Source organism: Spea bombifrons, chromosome 4 (genome assembly GCF_027358695.1).
Source record: "Spea bombifrons isolate aSpeBom1 chromosome 4, aSpeBom1.2.pri, whole genome shotgun sequence".
Classification (NCBI taxonomy): domain Eukaryota; kingdom Metazoa; phylum Chordata; class Amphibia; order Anura; family Pelobatidae; genus Spea; species Spea bombifrons.
The window spans coordinates 8,463,481-8,487,233 of NC_071090.1; the positions used below are offsets into that span (position 1 = coordinate 8,463,481).

Sequence of the window (23,753 nt, forward strand, 5' to 3'; positions counted from 1 at the left end):
TGTAAGATTACGGGGTACGTGGATGTACAGTAAGCATCTAGCTGAGAAAATAGGCACGGAGCCGCAGAGGAACATTTGAATAATAATGTCGCGGAATATTTCACGGAGGTCGGCAATGTCCCCCCCTGCTTCGTATTCTTTACTCCCTCCAGGAGACGTAGTTCTCAGCAGATAAAGATAGTTTTGTTGTTTTGTTGTATTCTTATTGCCTGATCTGCGCAAAGTTCAGACTCAAGGGAACGCTCAAGAAAAGCACGTAAAGAATTCAGTTCTATCCACCAAGCCAACGGATCAAACCGGTTCAAGAACAGATCCCTTGAGCTGATTGGAGGGGGGTATATCGCGTGCAAGAAGAGTTCAGCCAATCGCATTTCCTGCATGGAAAATAGCTTGGATAGGGGCAAATGCCTACAGGGGGATTCAGCAGAATGCCCCCCCCATGTGTTTGCAAGGGGGACACCACCAATATTTAAAGGGACTGTGCGGCTATCATTTACATTAGAGCGCATATTATGGCTGCAGCGTCCCTTTAAAACCTCAAACACAACATATAGATAGCATCAAACTATTTGAATGCTTAATTTGGACAGAAATGTACAGAAACCAGAAACATACGCATGTGTGCACTTTAAATGTTATTTGTAAACGACCTGGCGGCTCCAAATTTAGGGAGGAGAATTTTGTTTAGGAATTTTATGATCGGGATACTCACTTCGGGTGCCGGATGTCTGGAATCGATCTGTTAAGAGAGATTTTGTCGCTGACATATATGTTGAATCCATTTTCCCTGTAAGCCTGATCCACGCGATCCGCATCCGTCATCGGGAACGGTTTCCCATGTTCTCCGTTTCCTAAACACGCGCACAGGACATTCTCAAAATCAAATTTGAAAAGTGAATTTGTCTAAAATGTATTAATATATATATATATATATATATAGCACTGTATGAACTAAGAGAAAGTATATAAATTTGCTGGTTTGGTTCCCTGCTTATGACATCATCAAAAGGGGCTATAGGATGATTATTATCTTTTAACGTCATGAATATGCGGACAGCAAAAATACCATTCAGTCTGAGGTTGCTGTAAACATTCAACTTTTTTGCCCAATTCTACTATTCTTTTATTATTCGAGCCGGGCAAACATTAAAATAACCCCAGCTCTTCCAGATGATCGCAATCCTCCCGAGATGCGATTATACGGCGTGGCGACTACCTGCTCGCTCCTGCTCTCTTCTGATCTGCTCATAATCATGCCAGTCCTTTTTCCCGGGTGCTTTTTCATGGACGACGTCATCCTTCTGCCTCACCAGCGCAACCTTTAAACGACACGGAGATACACAATAAAAAGATTGATTCTTTTAACACTTTGTTCACTTCTTCTACGCGCTCTAAATGGTTCTTGTAGACAGCGCACACATTCTGCTCGATGCTAGCTGCACGCATCAACATGTAAAACGCGCACTGCTTGCGAGGCCCGGCGCGGCACACGCACAGCATTCAATCATATCATGTGGCGGCGTCTGCTCCGCTGCGGAATACTAATGCCCGCTCCTGACGATGCGGCTCACGGACGAGCCCACAGAGGATGAAGAACCCGGTCCCTAACCGAGGGGCAGGATGTGGCCCTAAAGGACCTTTCCGTGCGCGGCCTTGGTGTCACATTGTGTTTATATTACATATATAATATATAAATACTGTATTTGTTCGATTAGAGGAGTCCACCCCAAAATTTGAATATTAATTTAGGAAAAAAAAGAAAAAGGCTGAATATAAGATGACCCTATAGGAAAAATGTTTTACTAGCAAATATTAATTCACATGTAAACTATTTTTTCATATTTAATATAAAATGCCCCCCCAGATATGCCTTATTTTATTATCTTTTATTTATATAGCGCCAACAATTGATGCAGCGCTTAATACAATCCATATATTCAAGGGGTCTGACAAGATGAGAATTGACCGACTAAGACAAACCGATACATTAGGTGGAGAGAGCGCGGCTCACAAGGTAATGGGGTGACAAACATAAGGCACAGAGACGGGTGAGAGGTAGTGTGGTGGTTGTATCAATGACAGGGAAGTTCTAGCAGCTAAGACGGTTCGGCTTCTCTTAGGAAGTGGGTTTTTGGATGTTTCTTGAATGTTGGGAGGGAGGGTGAATGCTGAAGGTTCGTGGAAGTAGATTCCAGAGATATGGGGGCAGCTCGAGTGAAATCTTGTAGACAGGAAAAGGAAGAGGTGATAAGCGAGGAGAGCCTTAGCCCATGGGAAGAACATAAGGATCGAGTAGGAGAGTATTGGCTTATGAGGGCAGAAATGTATGGAGGAGCAGTGTTATGGAATAGCGTTGTTGATTATGCCACATTTTGCCACAAATATCAGATTCCCGTTCTTAAAGCATCCCTGCTTCATCCATTCCCACCCAAAGTAAATTCATGAGCATGTGTTGTAAAAACGATTGCATTAAACCTGATTGCGTTGAAATTCAGCAAGTTCCTAACGAAGCCAAATACCTCATTTGTGCAACCAAACTAATTTATACGTAAATACGTCTCTGGCTTTACACCAAGCCGCCTTTCTCAATAGAGATCCAAGACCATAAGTCGATCGGGATGCATTATGGATCATTTCTTTTAGAAATGAGCTTCTGGCTCAGTCTTCCTCTTCTGATGGAAAAAAATGTCTCCACCGAGTAACAACTGGAAACCACAGCTATTTCTTTTGAAATAAAACTTTCCGGAAAAAAAAACAAAACGATTTATTTTATATACGTTTCCTCTCAATGCTAACGGGTGTTGGACCCTCAAGAACTGTGGAAATTTCCAAAATGTTGAAAGAATAAATTTGAAGGATTTAAAACGAGAACCCGAGGAGAACGTTCCAGCTCATTAAAAAATGATTGCTGTTCATGTAACGTTCTACTGGATTACGGAGAACAAAAGAGAGGTGCAGATAATCCTCTGGTGATTAATGCTCTCTAAGAGTCTTAATGGCTTCTGTACCGATACGGAAATAAATGGACCTCTTCTGGATTTAAAGGCACGGCGACACTTCTGGGCAAGTGCTCAGGTAGTCCCGTTATTCCTCCCCCACACAGCACCAGGGGGTGAATGGCTGTAAGAACGACAAGTGCATGGGAAAAGCCAGGGGGCTGTGAAAGGGGGCAAATGCGCATATGGGGGGGGATTCACTTTAATGTTTGGATGACTACATATTCCACACTATGGCTAGTATGGCTAGTGAATGTCCCTATTATCACCTCCATTCAAATGGCCAAAGAGGGGCATATTTCAGGGGGTGTGGTTAAGGGTGTGGCTAGGGGCGGGGTTTAGAAAACCTTTTACGTGCCGTTATGACCCATCGCGGCTGTCGACACGATGCGTTTTATTCTCTTGCTTGCTCACGTATTATTGTGCGCTTTCGATCTGGTTATCGTTGAATGGTCCCGCGCATCAGACGTTAGAAGCTCCTAGCAAAGAGGGACACTATGGAGGTTACTACAGGAATCTTAAAAAGAGGAGCTTTCACCTATGGGAACTTTTATCGAAGAACTATGCAGAATCCATAGAATAGAACAATGTGAGATATACGGCCACAAGGATAAAAATTAATATATATCTCAAGTTGTGTCTATAAAAATACGGCCTGTAATTACTTGCGCATGGCTGTAAACAATACCCCCGTGATTAGGCAACACCGTGGTTTTTTTCGCCCTATTGAAAAGCCTTCCCCCGGCTTAGTACAATACACTACTATGAGTCTGTGAATCCTATCTGGAATGATCCTACTAAAAGCCGATCCAACTGTGATTTACAAAACGCTATTCATTTCACGATGCTTCATTTCAATGTCTCTCCTGATCCGCCGGTGCCTTTCAAATCCAGTAACGTAATATTTTAATTGACTGGTAAGCGGACTGATTAACACCGGGAGATGCACCGCTTAACCAGCCAACTGTATTAAAAGCTTGCGTCTGATCGCTGATACAACATGGATAGGTCTGATTACTCTCTGTATTGTTAATGAGACTCTATTCAGATTAGAATTAAGAAAGGGGAGCGGTAATCTATTTAACTATGCCATTGTCTAATCAGGACGTTAAAGTTTCCCCAATTTAGTTTTCTTGTCCCAGGCACAGTGGCATCACTTTTTAATAAAACAAATTGTAATCGAATCACTCTCTGACTGGCTCTTTTACCTATGAGAGAGAGGAGAGAGAGGGAGAGAGAAAGAGAGGATAGATATATATATATATAGAGAGAGGGGGGATAGAGAGAGAGAGGGAGGGGGGATAGAGAGAGAGAGAGAGGGGGGATAGAGAGAGAGAGGGGGATAGAGAGAGAGAGAGAGAGAGGGGGGGATAGAGAGAGAGAGAGGGGGGATAGAGGGGGATAGAGAGAGAGAGAGAGGGGGAGAGAGAGAGGGGGGGATAGAGAGGGGGAGAGAGAGAGGGGGGATAGAGAGAGAGAGGGGGGATAGAGAGAGAGAGAAAGGGTCTCTTTTCTGCTGCTCTCATCTATAATTTAGTTAAATGCTGTCATAACTGAGTTTCACATGTCGAGGTCAAAACAGAACACACGTGTTCCTTTACGCGGATCAGAACCCCACGTATCTGTCCTTCAATCCACTCTGTCTTATTTGACTAAAAGCAGCCTCAGAAACACCATTCCTGGAGCACTGAAAAATATTGAATTAAGTAAGTTTTTGTGTTATTTGTCATTTTTTCCCGGGAACCATTGCCATGCGACGCAAAAGCCAGGACCCGATGCGTTGTTTCCATTGACACAAAAAGCTTCTGAACAGTTTGTGTGGTTTTTATGTAATTCACCCTTGATAGTAAAGAATAAAAAAAATGATATATATTCTGTTTGCTTAATGCACAGAGAGCCCATAATGTTTTGTAGTGGAACTGCATCTTTAAAAAAAAAATATATCTATATATAATATACTTTCATTTACTGTAACCAATGACTATTGTTGAATAATTATATACGGTATATACGCACAGACTGGAAAGAATTACCAGTTAGTAGGTCCTTGTTTGCTTAACAACAGGATGTAGTTTGTGTATTCTGTAATTTTTTTTTTTCAAGCAGACAATGAAACGCCACTAAATACAGAAGACGTGGCCATGATGGACAAACAGCTCGTGAGTCTAGAGGGACAGAAACACCAACTTAGGGAAAGGCATCGTGACCCGAAAAAGCATACAGATGAATGCTTTCTTTCTCAAAATGTCAGATTTTAATAGGATTTTAGAAGTTTTGGAACAGTGAAAGAGCAACACAAATTCCCAACAAAGAGAACGAATACAAGCAAACTGCAAGACAAAGCACGGGTCTGGAGCAGACACAGCGGCTGATCTTATCAACGCCAGGACCTGAAGTGTAGTCATTCTGAAATCTCAGCCTCGGCACCGAGCCAGTTTAGGTCTGAGAGCCAACCATCCGGCACGCTATTCACTTGTAAATAACGTGCATTCACCTGTGTAATGGCTCATTTGTTACTAGCCAAGTCCTGTGTGGTCCCTGGAGATAGTTGGGAACGGCAGTTTACTTTTAGCCTTGGCCACCACGTCAATCAGCGTGTTCTGCAAAGCATGCAACTGGTTACCCAAGATACTGATCTCATTAGGCAGTATTCAGAAAGCAAGACACCGGGCAAATGTTAACCTCACTTCATACTGAAGGAGATAGATTTAAAAATACTGCTTGACCGACCCCGTATGTCGGCTGTTTAAAAGGTGAGACAGCGGAAATACCTCTTCCAGCACTCAACTCTAGAAACTGCCCACTAGTGGGACACACGGCGCAAATGCTTCCCTTCTCTTCTTCTGTGATGTCACACATTATGAAAAAGAATGCATGTTGTCACTTAACGAGGCAAACGTTTACCTCCCAGAACATTCTTAGCATCCCTCCGACTTCACTGTTTTGCATGCCAACATGTGATGTTTCCCGATGCAGAATTCTCAGGGTCATGTATTTTGGAGATTACTCTATTTCTACTTTGATTTCATGATGTCCAGAACATCCCAATGTGCGCTTTTCTCACTGTCAATCAATTCAATCCCTGCTCGAATATAGGAGATTTAGTTCCGACCATCTCGACTTCTTGCCAAGGACTGCTAGCAAAACCATTTGGTTACCGCCATAACAAGCCACTACAATGAATCACGTGATGAACTTTTAAAGGGTTAATATTCTGAAGACTCTTCATAATCAACTCCTTTAGAAAGTTCCCAGCTACATAGATCAAACAGGCGCTAGTCAGGGGGAAAGATCAAACACCCCACCACCAAATGACCAAGACTCAAGAATGAGTTCTTGATCTGGAGGACATAGTTGGTTGGCATTCCAAAGACGTCAACCACTGCGCTGTTTCGAAATAACGACGTTCACTTAAAAACATTTTTTTTATATATATATCTGCTCTTTGGTACAAAATATATACTTTTCTAGAGTTTATACTTTGAAGGGGAAACAAAAAAACCAGACAGAGTCCGTGGTGGCAGATCAAAGCAACACGACCTTCTCCAGGACATCAAACAAAAGCCATGTCTCACGAGGAGCTGATTGTTCTGGAATCGTGGTGTCTTTCCTGGGAGATCTAGAACATTATGCCATCTACGCGCCATAGAAATACAACCAATTCCTGTTGAAAAGGAACAAATTCTTCCATTTCATGTACAAATAAATCAATAGCAGATGCGCCAGCCATCTAAAAACCGACTCTGAATAACAATAGTACTTTGATTTTTTTTTCTTCTTGTTGTTGTTGTTAAGGGATTCGGCTTAGCGAGAGCTTTTCAGCTTCAGTAGAAATTTCGCCTGCCTGCCTGCTGCTCGGAGCGGACGGGTACGGGGAGAAATTAACTGCTTGTTGATAAAAATATTTTAATCCGCCTAAAGCGCAACACAAAAAAACAACAAAAACCTAAGCAAGCTAAATAGATATTTATAGCAGCATGAAAATAATACATAAAATAAAAAAAAACTGTGTATACAAGAAGCTAAAAAATACATTCATCTAATCAATGGTCAGGACAGCCATTGGGGTAGAACCTGTCCCAGAGTACTGGCCCCTGGCAAGCAGGGCGGTCTGGCCTCACTGATCTGTCATGGACTACCTTGCTGGCCCTCACAGCCTCCTACCTGTGTCTGGGCCCTCACAGGCTTTGGGGTCCAGGATGGCCCCTTTGTGGCGATTGGGGTCTGGTGGCCCTTATTTGTGAACATGGGGCTGGGAGTGTCTTTAGGTTTTTACTCGGCCCCAAGAGTTCTGTTGGCGGCCCTGCATACAATCTCACACGCGTTCCGGGTGTGCTTGTATGTGTGTGCGTGCGTCTGTGTGTATAATTAAGCGATTTCCACTAAAAAAGTAACATTAACCCTTGCTTGCCCCACTGACCGCGATTTGTTTAACTCTGATAAAAAACAGGGCAATAAAATACAAAAAAAATCTTCATTTACTCCGAACCCCTTTCGGACAGTAACCCAGACTTCACCCGGCACTATCGGTAAGCGGTAGAGACCTCGCGCGCAGGTAACGTCTCTGTTGCTTGTTCTGTGTTTCCGACAGGCTGACATCTCACGCTATAAATCTTTAGATTAGATTTATTTACTCACTTTCGCCCATCAGCAGAAACTACAAAAGGAAACGTTGGCGGCCAATTCGTCCAACTACAGAATCTTGGCACAGACAACCGAAGTATGCCGTGTAAATCTTTTTTAGGTGGAAAAAGTAGTTTTGGTTGAAAATGTGGATCCGCAAAGCCTTTGACCAATAACGTGGGGTAATATCTTGCTTTCACAAAAGTCTTATTGCCCTTTGCTTGGTGAATAGGGCAGAAACGCTCCATATCTATTTATGACATCACCTTTATGGCAATATGGATTTGTTAGGCTCTGCGGCAGCAGATGCCCTTCTCCGTAGTCCGACTCCGGAGCCACTGATTGGCTGCTTGAAAGGAAAGCGCTCCCAATGGCAGTGCTTTCCACGCATGATCACAGGGGTCCGAACAGCCCAGGGGTAAGCATATCGCCTGCCAGGAGATATGTTCGGCCAAGTGCATCTCCGGCACAGAAAATAGCTGGAGGTGGGGGAAGGGACAAATGTGTATGGGGGGGATTCCGCAGAACCCCCTCCCCCCCAATGTATTCGCAAGGGGGGGGGCTCCACACAGCTACCATATACATTAAAGTCAATATGATGGCTGGAATGTAAATTTCTCTACGTTTCTGGACATTACGACCAGAGAATTTAGAGTATTTTCTGTACATTAATGTTACAAAGCTTTATTTAACAGACTAAACGGTAAAATATAAGACTTCGCAGAACAGAACGTACACCGAGCCCAGAAGTGTAATCGTTGTCTCAGGAACACGATTTCTCCGCAATTACACCGCGATATATGTACTTTTCCCGCCACTTACTCATTTTTACTCGCCAAATTATGTCTTCTTCTCTCCGTTAAATAGAGGCAGGATCTGATTCGCTCCTTTATCAGATATTTCACTAAGAACGCGGGCAAAAAAAAAGATATGTTCCGGCAGCTGCAACAACTCCAATCACCGAGAGATGGCTTAAAAAAAAAAAAAGCATAAATCAACCCAGAAAACGCTTTTCTCCAATAATTTCCCTGCTTTGTTTTGTCTTGATTACAGATTTCCGCTCAACCAAGATGTTCGGTAACGTGCGCAAGACAAAAAAATACAAAAAATTCAATAGAAATCACCACACAAGTGATAAATAATTCCGGATTCGATCGCAGGTGTGTCATTCTCCCCTTAAAGAATTAATTAGTAATTCCTTTTTCCTTTTAATATGGGAACACTGCCATGCTATATACCGATTATATATATCCCAGGCAGGGAAGGGGTGTTTGGCCGCGTCCTCTCCCCATCTACTATCCCTTCCTACTCTCTGCCCAATAAAAGCTTTCTGAGGCTACCCCCACCATCCGCAAGGCTAGCAAAGTCCGCTCCAGGTAGCCTGCCCTCGGAAGCTCTCAGGTATGCGCATAAAGGGAATCCTGTGCCTAAAACACATGGAATTGTGGGCAGTCTGTGGCAGAGACAGCATTATTTGCAGGGCCGGCCGAAGACTTAACGCCGCCTGGGACGAAGTTTAAAAAGCCGCCCCCCCCCGCCGACGCCGGGAGATCATTTGATCCCAACGCGTATCTTTTTGTTTGCTTTGGCCGAGCACTTCTGGCCATTCAAGCGATTTAACTTGCAAAGGGCAGCAACACAAACGTAGCATGCAATATGACAATAGATAGCGCCTGCCTGCCTGCCTGCTTGTGCCTGCGCATGTATCGGTTGCTAATGAAGCTGCCTCTTGATCCAGGTGACCTTACTAATCACCACCCGGGCTGCTTATTTTCCTACTGAATTTGCTGTCTGGTAAGCAATTATTTGCCGCCGTACAGAAATGTTAATTTCATGGTCTGCAGACACATTTTCTTCGCGAGCGACAGGCTTTTCCGATAACGACTCCTTCAAACCCACTAATGACAGTCATTGGCGGAATTGAGCTGTAACCCCTTGCACCGCATAAGTGTTACATTACAGATCGGCTCTGATTAGGTGCGAGCCAATCGATGACCGGAAGAACCTTCGGGGGCGAGACGGAGCGGTGGGGGGGGGGAATCTTCCTCTGGAGACGAGGCATCGGTTTGCAAAGGGCTACGAGCGCACAGAAGGAAACGCGAACATCCACGATGTGACCCGACGGCCGCGCGGCTCCTTAATGCCCCGCAGACAAGCGAAATAAGGAAATAAGACACATGAAAAAACAAGCATTAAAGATTCAAGGCAGGGCGCCATCGAACACAATTACCTCGTTTCATTACGGCCAAGTCAATACAGTGTATTACAAGAAAGTATCAACCGAGATGCGCATCTCATTCCCTAAGACGCTCCGACGCAGCATACTAATAGACCGGCACAGCTATAAACATGTCTGGGTGCCTCGTCTGCAGCTCGGCCCCTGCATGCAAATTTACAAGGGAGGCCTTTTGGAAAAAGAAGGAAAATATTGTGTGATATTTAAAGGGGCTGTCCCACCGACCGCTGAATTTAGCACTAAATGAAACGTTAGAATCATCCTTCCTAGTATGGCTGAACACACAAACCTTTCCCATCATTAACCCTTATCTGCTGTAATATTGTGTCTGGCTCTCGATTTTTGCTGGGAACACTTGATTGTCAAGCGACACAAAAGCAGGCGCTGATAGGTTGTTGCCATAGAAAATAAAAACACTTTAGGAATCGGTCCACATTTTAGCTGGTTTACAATACTTAAAAAACACTTTATATAAAGCGGTAAGATCCACTCAGCTTTTAAAATAACTTTGGCTCCATTGGGATAACTCAATACTCCCCCCCAAACATCAAGAATTTACAGAACGCAGCTTATTCTTCCTGCTGCTTTCTCTGGAAGACCAGCATTATTTGCTTGCATTGCTTGTCACAGGCAGCGATCATATGACCAGCGACAGATTATACTTTTTATAACAGCCAATTGGTGGGAGATGACAGCATCCCTCTTGATGTGGGAACTCTCCGTGTTTGACACCAGGTCTTCACCAGCTCAGTTTCTTCTTTCTCCGTGCAATGGAGTGGCACTTGGCCATGCCCGCTACCTGCAAACTTAGCTGTCTGGGGCTACCCCCAATCTTTCATGATGCCACCTATGAGAAGAGGGAGAGCTCCAGGTATTCTACCTGATGTTGCAAGGCATGCTGAGAGGTCAGTAGGTCAGATCTCATTAGATACACGCTTTGTCAAAATTCCATTACAATCTTAGCAATAACTATAGCTGTGTCCAGAAAAATCCAAGATTTCTTTAGAAATTTGATGGTTCTCAAAGCTCTCTTGAGTGGGTTGAGTCGTCAAACTCACGATACAAGGAGCATCTTTTGACCGAAGACTCTTGGCAAAACGCCGCTTCTCAGGGTCACTACACCCGCGACGTCTGCCGGACCTTCTACCAGCATCCAACAATTGGGGGGTTCAGAGTAACCGGAGCCAGAAAGATCCCAGGTATGACAAGGAGGCATCACAAAGATAGTCAACAGCTGCTCTTCTCAACCAAACGTTACTTGGTTGTCACACGACTGCACCTCTAAGACGTAATCCAAGCGATAAAAGCATCTGCTTTAAACAGCACTTATTTGTCTACTGCAAACCTCAGATCATGAAAGTTAACTGCGGCATCCAAAACAGTCAGTGCTATTAAATCATCACACAATTCTTCAAACGCATCTTCTGGCCAACGAAAGCTACAAGGTTAATTAAGTGCGTGAAGCACCAATAAAGTGAGATTTAATGGATCTATAAATTGTATCCGATTAGCGCATTTCGGCATTGTAACGGTTTTACACACTGGGGGAAAAACCCATCAACGTGATATTTTGACATCGAAGAAGAAGAAGAAAAAAAAAAGGCCTTCAAAACGCTGGTTATAAAATTGAACATCAGTTCATAAAAATTAAGATCAAAACAACCTACGCATTGTCAAAACTATTTTTCTCACAATTGAAATCCTTAATTTTAAAAAAAAAAAACGCAAACTCTGCATAGAGGGTAATAGAATATGTATGTTGTGCGTCATACGTGTGTCAGTTGTCACTTTGTATAGCAGAAGATGCTGCAGCAATTACAGTGAATTGTTCCTGTAAGTACAAAAGAAACAAGCATTTAGTTGAAAACTGTTAGAGGCCGCCATGCTTATGTTTTAGATTAACTGTCATCATCTTCACCCTGCCTCGTGGACCTATCAGCGGCAATGGATTTATCTTCTCCTCCACCCGCCCCACCGCAGCCGCCATCCTTACCAAGAGCTCCAGAATATAATCTCATACCCCCACGTTCCATCTATTAAGCACATGCGGTGACCAAGAAGAGCATGCTATGGCGTATCAGTTCGGCCATGATGGCGTATCAGTTCGGCCATGATGGCGTATCAGTTCGGCCATGATGGCGTATCAGTTCGGCCATGATGGCGTATCAGTTCGGACATGATGTAAATGATCCAGTTTGGAAGACCAGAGATGTCCCTTGTAACCAGGCCATTGAGCAGCATATGGTGATCTCCACCTGGTTGAGTGACCATCCTGCCACCTTAGGCCAAAATACATTGCTGCAAATGAGCCCAAACATGTTAACAATGGAAAAATGTATGTACAAAAGTTTTTTTTTTTATCTGTAGACTGTAAATCTTGAGGAGAGATAACTTAAGGTGAAGGAATGCTCCTACATGGAAACAGGACCTTAATATGGCTGCTCTCATGGAATACAGAAAATGTAGATTTCTAATACATATATTCTATAAACACAGTTGCATTTGCTTTACTTAGAGTATAAGTAACGGATTTTAAAATCCTGGATTATTTACGATCCCTGTTAAAAGGGGACGCAAGTTGTGTTAAGTACCTGAAAGCCGGCGGTTTGTGAATAGCATCCATAGTTGGGTCAATAATTTAACCTCTCTAACCTGGCTCTTTAATAACAGAGGCTTAGGACAAAAATGCATTGTGGATGGCAGGGGGATCGTAATGCGGACCTTCGGTGGGCATTTTCTTTTTTATAAGAACCCCCAGTACTAATACAGATGTCCTCTCTATCTGTATGAGCCGGCAGAAGAACCCGCTGGATTTTTATTATGGCGGCGGTAAAGCTGTAAATAAAGAGATTTATTTTCGTTAATGTTTTAGTGGATGTTGCCAGACTCCATCCATTCATATATCACACTCTGCTGTGACTTACAGCCAAGTTCAGGTCGGTCCTACATGCCGCAGTCTGACCTTTTAAGTATTCCCAAAACGTATAAATCACTCGCATCGTTCAAGCCTAGGAACTATCAACGTATCACTTCCCCAAAGACCAATTAGTCGCTTCTTTTTTTCCCCGTTTGAGTCTTACATCTAGAGCAGGGGTTTCACGCCGTCATACATTTGTATATTTAAATGGTCATGGCAATCCCTAATCCCACGCGCGAGTTATCGAGGGTGAGTGGATGGGGAGGTATTGCTTCACATGGGGAATTCTCCAGTGGAATTACAAAAGAATCGGAGACAGTCAGGTTTCTTTGCGCCACTCCAGTTCCGTCACTCACGTTTCAGCCTCGGCTGAGGAATCCCGTCTTGATGAAGAGGAGGACAGACCTCAAACCGCTATCTGTCTCTCGCCAACAATCTGTACTCCGTTTTAAGGGGAGTATTGTGAATATTGTGCAATAAGGTGTAGTAAGACACGGAATGATGGAGCTTATAAAGCAGCCGGCTTCCCAATAACATTTATCACTGGGCGCTTACAAGCGTAAATGGATTCTCCATCTGCAAAGGGTTATAGAACAGGAAATGTACAGCCTCGGTACTGGAAGCCATTCAAGAACACGAGTAACACAAGAGCTTCAAATAAAAACAGCTGCTTCTATACAGTGGAGCAATGATCCACTTAGACCGACTTAACGACCATTGTGTTATTTGTTAAACTACTTTGTATACTTAAGAATACTCATATTTAGGCATTATTTAAATGAGAATTATAAGAGCCACAAATGAATGGATCGATAAAAATCATGAATCAAAAAATCAAAAAGTTCAGAGCACAAAGTAGAAGTCTAGAGCAGTGGGTGATTTCTTATCATGCTTTGGACCACAGAACCCATTGGGACCAGGCAGTCCCAAAGATCATGATAAGAAACAGCATAAATTAGGATGGTAATCATTAGCTAATTACGTTGAGAATATGATGTAACGCAGCTTTTTGGAGGACTTAGTATAGCAGACGTAATGGAGCAAGGAGTAGATCAGGTTATCATTTGAGTGTCTTGTGAAGGAGATGTTAAATTACTTCCTAAAACAAAAGCATTTTGGACAATGCTCTGCTTCCAACTTCAGGGAACAGTTTGGGGAAGGTCCTTTTCTATTCCAGCATGACTGCGCGCCAGCGCACAAAGCAAGCTCCATAAAGACATGGTTGGATGAGTTTGGTTTGGAAGAACTTGACCGACTGCACGGAGCGCTGACCTCAACCCCATCAAACACCTTTTGGATGAACTCGTACAGAGATTCTGAGCTGGGCGTCTCATCCAACATCAGTGCCTGACCTCACAAATGCTCTACTGGATAAATGGGCAAAAATTCCCACAGAAACTCTCCAAAATCTACTGGAAAGCCTTCCCAGAAGAGCGGAAGCTGCTATAGCTGCAAAGGGGGGACCAACTACATATTAATGTCTATGTATTTAGAATGCACGTCCCTGTTGGTGTAATGGTCAGGTGTCCCAATACTTTTGTCCATATAGTGTATTTAATATGTGATACAGGGAATTACAATAACTAACGTATTCTACAACCCTTAAAGGGTTAAAGATGGACTAAACAAGGCTGGACTCCACACATTTAAGTGGAAATTGAGGGCTAGATTCTATAGGACATTATGTGCATAGATACCTACATAGCAATCTCTATCCCCGACAGATTTATATATTACAAAAAGAAGACATTATAAGGGGCTGCCGTGCAGTTAGAGAGACGTGGCGTTTTTGTTGCGCCTCCTGCTGTTCTTAAATTGCCCACATTTTCCGTTCTCGCGTTCTGTCTCAGCGGGCGATCTCCTTGTTTGTCCAGTGGGTTAGGCATTGTGCTGACTTTGTTCAAATAGTTCTGCCAAACCTACATGACTGCGGTGCTGGGAAATGAAAATCTCGCCCAGGTGAGAGGTTATAAGCAGTTATTTGAAGTTACGTCGCTATTGGATGTCAGCCGGCAGAACTCAAATAGTTAAACAGGCAAAAGCAGGGACACTGCAGCCATATGATCTTTAATATATATGATAAGTGGATGGTCACTCCACATGCAACTGCCCCTTACCCCATCGCAGCTATTTGTCCCCTGCCTGCTCCACCTCTGGCTCAGAGAATGTTGCTGGCAGGGGCCAGACCCCGGTGCGCATGTGCCGAAAGTGCTACAATCGATTTCAATAGGAGCACTTTCCTGCCACCGGTTACCTGCTTCCTGCAGTGGAAGAGGAAGGCAGCTGCAGCTTCTGCCGTAGGCGTTTTCATCTCCAGAATTTCCTTGTTGAGTTGTTCATCCGAATTCCTTTAGTGAGAATAAACCTGAACTCAGACCGATCGGAGAAGCTGCGGGCAGACGCTGGAATGTTCCTGTTTAACCTCAGGAATATTTTCCTCTATGTGTTGGTTACCGTATACAGCGTTTCTTTCTAAGCAAATTAAATGAGCTGGGATATCAAGATTCCAGGGCCGTTAAGGACTTATTATTATTATTAGAATAGCTCTGCCATATTCCGCAGCGTTGCACAAACAGCGCATCACAAGTAGTGCATCACATAATACGAACAGAAACAAAAGTCGGCTTCCTCTAACGGGTTTACAATCTAGAGATAACTCTTTGCATGTCTAACAATAAATCATTTTCACCTATAGGTATCCATACAGGTATATAGAAGGTTATATGTACCTTCTGCTGATAGAATCGATAGTAAATGTTAATAAAAAAAGAAAAAACTTATCCCAAGACCCAAAAAGACTGTGTTCCTTCCATTAATGTATCTTTAAATGCCGTTGGCTCTAGATAACCCAGAGAATAAGGCTGGTAGCTTTCAGGGAAGACGCGGTTTCACCTATACATTTGCTAGCATACCGTATAGGTGAAATTCTGCGCCCTAAGCAGCAACCTATTTAGTTTTTATAGTGATGACGTACCGTAAATTGATAATGAATGAAACCAATACCGGAACAATAATGGGTGCAGCCAGCGCAAGGGACCTGTCCTCGTAGAATCTCCCTTCCCAAGGCCATTTAAATGCATGATGGAAGCCCATGCCTGCGTAGCCACAGCACAGACCCCTTGGCTTCCTTGCCCGTGCCGGACACGACATCTCCTCTGACCTGCCATGGCATCATCAGCTGCCTACGTACCAGACCACGAGGGAATGCCCCCTATGGAAAAAGGTGAGCAATCAGGGGGCATTATAGGGTCTGAAACAGGGGCCGGGGGTCTACAAGCTGGGTCGCACGCAGTACAGGGTAGTTTTGTACCAATATCTAACCGTCTATTCTTTATAACCTACTAACCGGGAAGCTGGGGCCATAATTTGTTCCGTTAAAAGGCTTATTAATATGTCACTACGAGCAAACGCAACGTGTTACGATTTCCTAAACACCCAGGTGCGGAGAAATCTCGCAACGGCCGGGCGAAAGCTGAAACGAAGCGAGATAACGTGCTCCTGTGTGAACGGATTCATAAATCTTTGATGCAAGCCGGATCAATCGGAAGAACAAAGAGATTTCGGGTCTCCGACGATTCTGCTCGCACTCGATAGAAATGCCAATTACCGGAAAAAATGTTAATTCTGCCACGAAAAGCGGCACGGATCGCGGCATTATACCCTGGCCTCATGACACCACCGCTTATACGCGTCGCTCCCGTCTGTAGTAAAGACATCAATACCGAATGTAGAGCTAAAGACCAAAAAAACGCCGGGAATGTGCTTAGTGCTCTATTTAAATAAATACAAGGGGCAGTCGTGTTAACCTGTTTTATGCTGGACATCACCGAATTAAAACAAGCATGTCGATGCACGGGGCGCACACCCTTCTGCAGCTTATCGCCTCATAGCTGGGGTCAGTGCCGGGCACCGGCAGCTCCGTGCCCCAACCATACAAGCCTGCCGAACGGCGAAGGAACGGAAACTCTCCCCTGAAATGCTCAGCTTTTATTATTTTTCTTTTTTACAGTTAATATTTTAGCAAGGAGCATGTTCCAAAAAGAATTTAGCCCCAGATGTTCATGTTACTGATCCCTGGAACCACTGTTCCCTCTAAGGTGTGCGCTTGTGCGCGCGCACATAGGTTTTGATGAGAGCGCACACGAAGAAAAATTGTGCGCACAACGGCTTTAACAAAGAAAAAAAAATAAAAAAATAAATCCTTTACCGTGATTCGGCAGGCAGGCAGTCATCCATCCATCCATCCAACCGCAATCAGTGAGACAGACACGCGACGTCGCGACGTCGTGACGTCGCGACGTCGTGACGTCACACGTCACGCATCTGTCTTTTTAAAAGCTCGGGGGCAGTCCGTTGCAGAGGCAGAGGTGTGGAGAGAGCTGAAGTACGCTGACCGCTTTCTGCACGAGCCTGGTGAATTTATGGTTTGCGGTGAGTATTCTCTCTCTATTGTGCTCCTCTGGTCTTTTATTTATTGTTCATTATATTATTTCTTTAAAAAAAAAATCCTACCTTTCCTCACTATGTTGAGCAAATACCCATATATGTTCTGGTGCAAATTGTGCTTTCTTTATTATTTAATTATTATTATTTACCTCCGATTTCCCGTTTTTTTTTTCTTGTGTGTTTTTTTTTTTTTTTTTTTTTTTTACTTTTTAATTTGTGTATCACATTAGGACAATATTTCACAAAACCAAAGATTGTCTCCTGTTATTTTTGCCTGTAGAATCTATGTAAAAATCAGCAGAAATTTAGTTTTGTATTTTTTTTTTTTTACTTGCTGACTGCCCCCCCCAAGTGCGTATGCTGACTGCCCCCCCCAAGTGCGTATGCTGACTGCCCCCCCCACGTGCGTATGCTGACAGTTTGGCGGGAATTCAGGGCGTTCTAGCTCAGGCCTCATTTATTGACACCTAGCAGGTTTTGGCGTCTTAATGATTATTTTTATAGGCAAATGGACGCCTATAAAAATAATCATTAAGACGCCACAATTGTCATTATGTTTGTAGCCACTGTTCCAGACTTCCAGCCACAGAACAGAAGCCCTAGCCAGCCAGTGCCACCAGCATCTAAAGGAAATGTGTTTTCATGGGTGAGTCTAGTACTACTATTGGATAATTATATTTGGCTGCAGTGCTGAATCTTACTGTTTGTGCCTCCTGTGTAAAATAAATAAATAAAAATAAAAAATATAAATCCCATTAGTAAGCTTTATTTTTAATGTTTGGAAACACTGCTTATTTATATATCACATTATTGGGTAAATCATTTGCTTTTGCCTCCATTGTATAGTTTGCAGATTTTCCATCATAATTTTTTTAATGTTTAAGAAACATTAATATATAAAAAATACTGTCCTGCAGATTGCTGTTTGATGTTAGATGAAATAGCCCTCAATTGCCTGACCAAGAGACCAACCTGAACATTCAAGCCACTGTCCAATACTTCATTTGGCTGTCTGCCTGATCTACTGCAACTCTGCACGGTAAGTAGTAAACTCACCCAAACCCTGTACACTGTTTTCCCCCTTTTTTTCTTTATTTTCCTCCTACAGAAATCATTGTTTTCTTATTTAATATATAAAAATACTGTCCTGCAGATTCCTGCAGATTGCCGTTTGATGTTAGATGAAATAGCCCTCAATTGCCTGACCAAGAGACCAACCTGAATATTAAGCCTCACTGTCCAACGCTTCATTTGGCTGTCTGCCTGATCTACTGCAACTCTGCACGGTAAGTAGTAAACTCACCCAAGACCCTGTACACGTTTCCCCCTTTTTTTTCTTTATTTTCCTCCTATAGAAATCATTATTTTCTTTAATATATAAAAATACTGTCCTCCAGATTCCTGCAGCCTGCCATGTGATGGGAAATGAAATAGCCCTCAATTGCCTGACCAAGAGACCAACCTGAACATTCAAGCCACCCTGTCTAGTGCATCATTTGCCTGTCTGCCTGATCTACTGCAACTTGGACAACTACAGGTTTTTCAGGATCTCCTGGGTTTTGATATTAGCCTTGCATTGTTCATTCACTATTTCAGTTTACTTTTGTCTAGTTCAAAATCTTTTTTTTTCATACATTTAAGTGACTCAGTCATGGCAAAGCGCAAAAGAACAGCAAGTTCTTTTAAAGTAGAATGGCTAAATGAAATTGTAGAAACAGCTACCCCAAAAGCCCATGAGGCTATGAACATACCGCTGCGTGAAGTTTTTTTTTATGATTTAGAAAATGGACTTCGATGTCTGTATTGTCATGATGCAAAAGTTTCTGGTGATTTTGCTACTGGTAAGAAATGGGATGATAGCTGGAAGCTTGACTTTTTGAAACGTCATTTAGCAAGTAAATCACATATGGAGGGTGTATTGAAGCTTCGACAACAAAACCAGTCACTACCCGCTACAGGCGTGCTACGCATGCTACGTGAAAGTGCGGAAGACAAAGAGCGAAAACGAACAAACCCAGATATAATCAAAGTTCTTATAGACAACGTGTTGTTGGCTGTTAAAATGAATAGCTCGTTAAATTCAGTTCGACACATTAATGAACATATGGTAAAGTATGTGCAAATGACAGATAGCTGGCGAAGTAAAAACTATGCGTTTGAATTTCTTGAATCTATCAACTATGTTGTTCAGAAAGACATGTTAGAAGAAGTAGCATCAGCAGCTTTTCACACGTTAACAGTTGATGAAACCACTGACATATCTGTCACCAAATGTCTTATTCTTTATTTCAAATTCCGATCTAAACATTGTAATGTGTATAAAACTGTATTTGGTGGAATTATTCATTTGCATGCATGCGATGCTCCTTCTATTGTTTTGGCAATTAAGAAGTTTTATAAAGAAAAGAAACTTGACCTTCATAAAATGGTGATGTTTACGTCCGATGGTGCCTCAGTAATGTTGGGAAAAGTTAATGGTGTAGCGGCGCGACTAAAAGAGAGCATTCCACACTTAGTTCAGCAACACTGTGTTGCTCATCGTGAAGATCTGGGCATTTGTGATGCATGGAAACAAGTACAATTAATAAGAGATGTTGATACTTTAATGAGAACGATTTATACAGTGTTTTCAAGATCATCTGTTAAAAGATGCAAATTTAAGGAAATCGCAGAGGCCACTGAAAATACTGCTGTTGCTTTCAAACCACTCAATGAAGTCAGATGGTTATCTAGACACTTTGCATTGCTAGCAATAATAAAAAATTATGATGGACTTATCAAATACTTTTCAGAAGATAAGTCAAATGACCCGGTCACAAAATACTGTTACAAGAAACTGACAAACATGACATATAAAATAGCTTTACATGTTTTAAGTGATGTCTTTGAAGAACTGTCTGCCCTGTGTAAAATTCTGCAAAAGACCAACCTGACACCAATTGATGCCCTTCATTTTGCACGCGGCAAAATAAACAAGATCAGAAAGCAGTATTTGGGAGATAATGTTTTATGGAGTGAAAAAGTTCAGTTTTTGTTAAGCCAAGTAGAAGAAAAAGTAGATTCACGTCCCCTGATGAATTTTATAAATTCTCTTTGTGTTCATTTGGAAGAAAGGTTTCCTGAAGATGAGGTGCAAGAATGGTCAGTTTTTGAGACATCCTTAATTGCAAATTGTGACTTCATGTTTGGGAATGCAGAAGTTAGTGTCCTATGTAAAAAATACCATTCTTTTCTAACAGCTGATAATAAGGTAATAGTTCAACAGTTCACTGATTTTAAGTTTTCCTTGCAAGAGAAAATAAAATCCAAACAGATAACAAATTTCATTCAGATGGTGGACTTTTCACTAAATAATGACCAGTTTTGTGACCTTGCAATATTGATGGACATTGGGGGAACCTTTCTTGCATCTAGTGCAGACTGTGAGAGAGGTTTTAGTTTAATGAATCGACTTAAAAATAAGATAAGAAATCGTTTAGGTGAATGCCATTTGGATATGCTAATGAGAATCAAAACCTACCAGTTGGATGGAAATTCTATCAGTCTAGATAGAGTGTACAAAGAATGGGTCAATGCCAAAGACAGAAGAGTGAAAAAATAATTCTGTGATTTATACAAGTAGCATTTTATTTTTATTTTTTTACTTTTACTCATCAACATTTAAGTAAAGGATTCTGTCAGACTAGCTTCCTAGTCAAAGACTGGGACTTAACTGCTTCACTTTGACTTCCTTTACTGGGACTGTGCCCTCATTGCTTCAATTTGGCTTCCTTTACAGGGATTGTGCCCTTACTGCTTCAATGTGGCTTCCTTTACAGGGACTGTGCCCTTACTGCTTCAATGTGGCTTCCTTTACAGGGACTGTGCCTTTACTGCTTCAATGTGGCTACCTTTACAGGGACTGGGCCTTCACAGCTGCAGAGAGGCATTCGATACAGGGACTGGGCCTTCACTGGAGCAGACTGGCTTCCTTTACAAAGACTGGCACGTTACTCCTCCAGATCAGTCTTTGTAAAAGAAGCCAGTCTGCAGCAGTGAGGGCCCAGTCCCTGTACAGGAAACCACTCTGCTGCAGTGAGGGCCCAGTCCCTGTAGAGGAAACCACTCTGCTGCAGTGAGGGCCCAGTCCCTGTAGAGGAAACCACTCTGCTGCAGTGAGGGCCCAGTCCCTGTAGAGGAAACCACTCTGCTGCAGTGAGGGCCCAGTCCCTGTAGAGGAAACCACTCTGCTGCAGTGAGGGCCCAGTCCCTGTAGAGGAAGCTAATTATATGATTCTACTAAAATAGTGGGCATTTATTGCTGCAGACTATCATTCTATTGAGATACTGGAGATTTTGTGATGCAGTTTGACTTCCTATAGAAAGATTTTGATTTTGATTTTGATTTGACTGGTGCAATCCAAGTGGCTTTCAAGTTACAATACAAAGACTGGCTTCATCTGCAAAGATTAAAATTATTAGGAATCCCAACACTGGCTGCATAAATTGAACATATGATTCGCTTGCAAATGCAATTCTGCATTAACATCAACAACATCTGGCTTCATTGACTGGTTTGAAAGCAACAGCAGTAGACACCTGTGTAGACCATGGCTACATTTAAGGAAATCGCAGAGGCCACTGTAGACCATTATTCTTAAAGTGTACTATTATTATTATTTTTTTTTTTTTTATGCATGGATGATCTTATAAGAGTCCTCAGAACACCTAGTTTGAAGTTTCCTTGCTGGTTTTCTTAGGAGCTAAAATATATATATATATATCAAGTCAAATGTTTTGCTACGAGATCTATGTAGTTGAATACCAAAAAATATACAATTATACACTTTAAAACATAATCAGAACAGAAATATTTTAATTTTGTTTTGTCAAAATTCTACAAATGGGATTTTAAACATTTATTTAATTGTGAATTATATTCTATTGTATTCTATTACATTTTTTTGTTTAGCGCTCACAGATTCCAGAGCACTATTACAATAGTAGACAGAGAAAAATATACTCCACACAGTATGTTTCTAAGTTCCTGACATTGTAAACCCTGTTGCAAAGAGTACTGTTATTGCAAAGTAAATGCAATTTTGAGGTTAACAGTTTGTCCTCTTTAACCTTAAGTATATCTTTTGAGAACTATGTTTAATAAAAAACATATAATGTGCAATGAATGGTCTGCTTTTAGTTTATTTTCACATTGCATTACATAAAAGTAACAAATACACATTCATGTGTGACTTAATGGAACAACAGATTGAACAAAGTACATATGCATAGTTGGTGTATTTACTTATCAATGATACTTTGGCCATAATGATGGCAATTGAACAATTTGACATGACGTACAGTGAGAATTTCACCTTTAAAATAGACCATGGAAGTGGAGTCAAAAGGGGTGGAAATATATTGCTCCATCCCCTTGCAATGTGAATTTTTTCAGCTCCACCAACTTAGCTTTATATGGACTGTGACAGAGCAAAATGGACATTAGGAGAGAGGCTTGTTTGTCAGACAGGAGGACATTACACTAAGTAATACTGTTGTGTAGCTTATACTATATTATCACACTATAATGTAGTGTTATTAACCATGAGCGAGCTGTACCAAAAATATAGAATAACAATTTAAATTTAACATTTGCAGAAGCATATTGTGCGCACAAAATTTTGGCTCCGGGAAAATTTTTGCACAAGAGAAATTTTGTGCGCACACCACCTAAGAAAAATTAGAGGGAACATAGCCTGGAACCCACGATCTTCCTACACAATTCCTACCGTTCTTCACACGTATAATAAAAAAAAAAGTCATGAATATGGAATAAAAACCCACCGTAGATATATACGATGGGGGCAACTTCCCGAGGGCTGGATTTGAAAGATTAATCATCCTTATTATCTCCCCTCTGTTGTCGGGTACTGGTTGCACAACAGTCCTGGGGGGAGTCCTTAAGGATGATGCACATGACTGACTTCAACGGGGGTGATTGACTGCTCAGAGGGGCAAAGCTGGTGGAAAAATTGCGCTGTGTAGTTGGGGGGGGGCTGTTCGAAGCTGCTGGGGAGCTGTTCCACTTATCCACCGTCCTCTCGGTAAACGTATGGGACATTATGCTGCCACTTTAACAAACGCAGCTACGCTGAAGGCCAAGACTATGACAGTTCTCCTTTACACATAAAGTCTAAAATGGTAATAAGACTCGATGCTGAGGCAACATCTCAACAACAGATGGAGACAGTGGGATTTGGCTTTGAAGCCAAGCACTGCAGACGTGGGTTTGGACTCGGAATTCACTCTTATATTGGCAGGCGGACAGCAAAGCAAACGCTGATTAGTCTCATCACCGAGAAGCTTTGACAGCTACAAGAAGGACTTTTTAGGCGACGGCTCTCTGCAGCGAGACGCCCGACTTCTCGCCGATGAAACGTAAAATGACTTGTGTCAAACAGCTAGCGTTCCAGGCTTGGCCAAACACACACCGGTGAGGATAGAGTCCGTAGGAATAAGCGGGATGGAATTCAAGAAAGGAACCGGCTGATCATCG

General features: G+C 42.3%; 1 protein-coding gene across 1 annotated transcript in view; it reads right to left on the reverse strand.

Moving 5' to 3' along the window:
* GALNT10 (polypeptide N-acetylgalactosaminyltransferase 10) overlaps positions 1–23,753 on the reverse strand; it is a 58,377-nt gene that overhangs the window by 18,618 nt on the left and 16,006 nt on the right. The window contains exons 2-3 of the mRNA XM_053462352.1: positions 1,217–1,319; positions 713–851 (exon numbers count right to left, since the gene is read on the reverse strand). Coding sequence (XP_053318327.1) covers positions 713–851; positions 1,217–1,319 — 242 coding nt within the window. The remainder of the gene's footprint in view (positions 1–712; positions 852–1,216; positions 1,320–23,753) is intronic.